This window comes from Thunnus maccoyii, chromosome 2 (assembly GCF_910596095.1).
Source record: "Thunnus maccoyii chromosome 2, fThuMac1.1, whole genome shotgun sequence".
NCBI classification, from domain to species: domain Eukaryota; kingdom Metazoa; phylum Chordata; class Actinopteri; order Scombriformes; family Scombridae; genus Thunnus; species Thunnus maccoyii.
In genome coordinates, this window is record NC_056534.1 from 3,186,813 (window position 1) to 3,191,550 (window position 4,738).

The 4,738-nt window shown below is 37.6% G+C and overlaps 1 protein-coding gene across 1 annotated transcript; it reads right to left on the reverse strand.

The window, feature by feature from the left end:
* Positions 1 to 383: 383 nt before the first annotated feature.
* LOC121914129 (E3 ubiquitin-protein ligase TRIM39-like) lies at positions 384 to 3,921 on the reverse strand. The gene is made up of 2 exons (XM_042437211.1): positions 3,200 to 3,921; positions 384 to 2,955 (listed from the first exon to the last, which is right to left on the reverse strand). The coding sequence occupies exons 1-2, from the start codon at positions 3,474 to 3,476 to the stop codon at positions 1,310 to 1,312; spliced, it is 1,923 nt and encodes a 640-aa protein (XP_042293145.1). The 5' UTR covers positions 3,477 to 3,921; the 3' UTR covers positions 384 to 1,309.
* Positions 3,922 to 4,738: the final 817 nt, after the last annotated feature.

Here is a 4,738-nt window from a genome sequence, read left to right on the forward strand (position 1 = left end):
ACTATTGACATGGAACAGGAGTCCACAGGCTGTTGGTCCAGACTGGTTTTCTGTGCTGATAGTAGTTTGTTCTATTGGTACAGAACGAGTTTGCAGAATCTATTGCAGAATCTCCTTTAATTGAAATATTGGTTACTGTACAGTTGACATGAAGTTCAACAATGTGAAACAATAAAAAAAACATTTGGATAATTTACTTCAATAGAAAACAAACCTCTCAATAGATTGTAGGTCAATTAAGTAAAAAACAATAATCAGTGCAGAGAGAAAATACTGAAACATGATGACACAAAGCTGCATATGTAGACTAATAAGCGTTTGGTAAAGAAAGCAGAAAAACATTTGTGATTGTTAATGAACTGTAACAGAAACACAAACACAGCTTCTCTGTAAACCAGCTTTTATTTTTTGTGTTTGGTGTTCAACAAGTCACTGCTTACTCAGGCCATGTTTTTAAAGCTTTACATTAAAACTACAGACATAGTTTAGTTTACACATTTTTACAATCGCATATTTACAGATTTCTTTAAATCATAATCAATCTATTCAATATTCAAACAAACAAATTGGCCAAAGTGGACAGAAACTAAACAAACCTCAGACAAAATAAGAAAACCCTTTATACACATTATACACATATTCTATTAATCAACTGTAGAGCTGCAACTAATGATTATTTTCATTAACAATTAACCTTGTTTTAACCTGATATTGAATCATTATTTACTTTATAAAATGTCAGAAAATAGTGAAAATATTCATCACAGTTTCTAAGACTTCAAGGTGTCTTTGAATGTTTTGTCTGACCAACAGTCCAAAACCCAAAAATATTCCAGTTACCATCATATAGAGCAGAGAGTAGCAGCAAAACCTCACATTTAAAAAGATGGAGCCTGAGAATGTTTGTCTGACAAATAATTTAAACGATTATCAATCAATCAATTCATTTCTGTTGTTCTGTCATTAAGTGTTTCAGCACTTATTACAGCTTGTAAAATATTGACACATATTCTGTGGAGTCATGGTCTCAGCCGAACTCTACAATGAAGCTTTATGACACTGTGAAATATTCACACTTTGTTTTCTGTGGTTTCACTTCAAACTGAAAGTTTTGTTTTTTTGGAAACTTTGTGTTTTTGACTAGAAATGAAACTAAAGTTCTGTGGATTTGATCAGATGTTTAAATAGAGATTTTATTTTAAATAGAAATCCTAGTTTGTGTTTTTTCTCATAATAAACAAGAATGTGTTTGTATATTTATTCTCTTCAAAAACAAAGACACATTTCTGACATAAAACAGGTGATTACTCTACTCAGTTTGATTGACAGGACAGATGATCAGAGGGGCGGAGTTTTTACCACTTTTATTAAGAAAGGGACTGAAGTATGGGTAGAGTTTCTCAGTGAAGGAGCAGCCAGTAAAGGAGTAGATAAGAGCTGCAGCATCTACATCATAAAAGGAGACCCGACCCTCCTCATAATCCACAAACACCCCCACCTTCTGAGGCTGAGACTTCAGAGAGAGACAGACTGAAGGACCAGCGAGAGCTTTGTACTCATTTCCATTTCTCAACCATATAGTCCAGTAACCATCCTCAGGTCTCGGTGTGATTTGTCCCTTCCTGTTGATCGACTCTCTGGCCACTCCTAAAGTCCAATCAGTCTTCCCTTTCACCTGAACCTCAAAGTAAAATCTGCCTGAAGAGAAACTCTGCTTTCCTAAAACACAGGGATTTATAGAAAATCTCTCTGTGTTGTCTGGGAGATTCTTCTTCACATCACCATGATTTACTTGTTTCTCATCATCAGACAAGATGAGTTTAGGATTTGCTGTATCGGGATCAAGAGTCACATTCACTGCGTACTGCTGGACCCTCTTCAGCTCAGCCTCAAACTGCTTCTTCATCTCTTTACTGAGCTTCTCCTCCAGCTGAGTCACAGTTCTCACCACAGTCTCCTCACATGATGGTGGACGGATGCTGACCTCTGTCCAGTCTTTGGTGGGTAGAGCAGCTTTCAGGGACAGGAAGTTTTGGAGGAGGTGGAGGTGGTCTTCAGAGCGTGAGAGCTGCTCCACCTCAGAGCTTCTCTTCTTCAGCTCAGAGATTTCCTGTTCCAGCTCTTTGATGAAGTCTTCAGCCTGTTTCTCTGTCGTTCTTTGCTTCTCTTCAATCGTCTCAGTGAGCTCATTCAGGCTTCTCTCAACAGACTCCTTCAGAGGGGTGAAGACCTGAACACCTTCTGCTTTCTCTTTCTCTGCATTTCCTTTTCTGAAGTTGGCTGACTGTTCCATCTCTTGAATCTTCAGTCGTCTCTTCTGGATCATCTGCTGAATTTGAGCTTCTGTCTTCCCCAGCTCTACCTTCTTTCCTTCATATTCTTCTTCCAGAGGAACAAACTCATGTGTCTTGTGGTCTAAAACAGAGCAGAGCATGCAGACACATGTCTGGTCAGTCTTACAGAACAGCTCCAGAGGTTTATCGTGCTTCATACACATCCTGTCTTCCAGGTTCTCCACAGGGTCCATCAGCTGATGTCTTTTCAGACGTGATATTGTCAGATGAGGCTCCAGGTGAGTCTCACAGTAGGAGGTCAGACACATCAGACAGGACTTCAGGGCCTTCAGTTTGGTTCCAGTACAGACGTCACAGGGAACTTCTCCTGGTTTGGCAGCTTGTTGCTCTGAGCTGCTGCTGCTGGCTTTCTGTTGAGCTTCCTGTCTGAACTGAGAAACCATCTCAGAGAACAATTTTTTGACTTGCAGCTCAGGTCTTGCGTTGAAAACCTTTTTACACATTGGACACAGGTACTGGTCATTACTGTTCCAGTGTTCATTGATGCAGTTTTTGCAGAAGTTGTGTCCACATGGTGTGGTGACCTGATCAGTGAACACATCCCGACAGATGGAGCACAGAAACTGATCTTCAGATCGCAGACAGCTGCCAGCAGACATACCTGCACACAGAGAACAAAAGTGAAAATGTAAAAACAAAGTAAAAAAAAATTGTAGAAATATGTATTGTATTTTAAGACTTTTCCACTGTCAGTGAAAGCAGAGATGTTAAAACAAATAAATAACATGAACGTAACGTTTCTGTCTGACCTCCACAGTCTGGATGTAACAGATGGCATGTGGTGTGAACAAGTTAATATCTTGTTTGCATAAGATTGTTGCAGTTTCTCTCTTCCTGTGACTGACCTTCTGATCCTGAGCTGCTGTCTGATGAACTCTGCAGCAGATCATTCCTGTTGATCTTCTTTAAAAGCTTTTTGGTCACCTCCACAGCTCCAGGAAGTTGGTAGGTCTGCACCATCAGATCCACTGTGTCCCGTCTCTCTGCCTTCTCCACTTGGCATGCTTTGATGACTTGGAGGCCTTCCAGGATATCAGGCTGCTGCAAAAACCATTTGAAGCCCTTGAATTCCTCGGCTTTCAAATCCTCCAGAATGTTCAACAGGTCCACCTTTGTCTTCATTTCTCCCTGTTAAAATCACAGAATATTTTCAACATGAAGGACTTCTCATTTCCACAAACACTAGTCCACAGCCAGATTTTCACCCCCATGGTCATTGTGTTTAAGTCTCTGATCCCTTTTTATTTTATTTTATTTTATTTTATTCTGTTTTTTGACTTTGGTTAATAATTGTTGTCTTTTGCTGTCAGAGCTGCTCTACAGTATTAGCATTAGTATTAACATTAGCATGTTACCTGTGCTGTAAGATATAAGTACAGTAAGAATTAAAGGACAGTAATAATGTTTATGAGTGATATTGTTTGAGGGGTAATCGCTTGGTTCAGATTTGTAAATTGGTTTTGGGGGGTTGGGGTCAGAAATTGTAGTTTGTTAATTAATTGTCAGAATTCTGTATTTCTTTTGTATTTATTTTTGTGTGTCAATAAAAACATTTTTTTAAATATATTGCACACATTACAAACAATATAGAAAATAATGACATGTTAATTCAATTTAATTATTAGCACTGAAGTATAGTTGTTTCTGTGATATGCAATATGCTTTTTATTGAAGGAAGTCATTACATACACTATGACTCTTCATTGGTAGTTTTTTTTTTTTAATTGTGTTATTTTGTTTTGCTTGTGTAAAGGGTTAAAAATGTTGTTTAAACCAGACATAAATATGCAGAGTGTAAAGGGTTAAAAATGTATATACAGGAATTAAAAATGACATAAAAAGATGTTAAAAAGTCACTGGGATTATGGTACAATTCATTGCAAAAATAATATGTTAAATGTGTTTAAAAAATAGACACCCTTATATTTTTTATTTTATTTTATTGTGTCAAATAGTGATTAAATTCAAAATTTCATTGTCCTCTACTTGTTACCATGTCAGTGTGATGCTTAAATTTAGCTTGGGAGGAACCTAAAACCCCGTAGAGGGAAGCACTGCAGAATAAATCCTGCAGTCGAGCTGAATGCAAGCTAAAGTTTTCTGCCTCTTTATTTTACATTAAGCTGCAGGGTGTATGAACACACCCCTCCTGACACCCACCAGGCCAGTGGGGCAACATTTGTAATATTTCCAAAATTTCTGCAATTTTACCACAAAAAGAGCATAAAAACGTTCCAGGTATCATCGGATAATTCGTAATTCATTTGTAATTCAAAACCCAAAAAAGTTATATCTGTTATTTGTTTCAAAACAAAAAACAAAAAAACGTTTTTGGTGTCAGAATCAAATTACGAAAAACCAATCAAACCCGGCCCGTTTTTGTC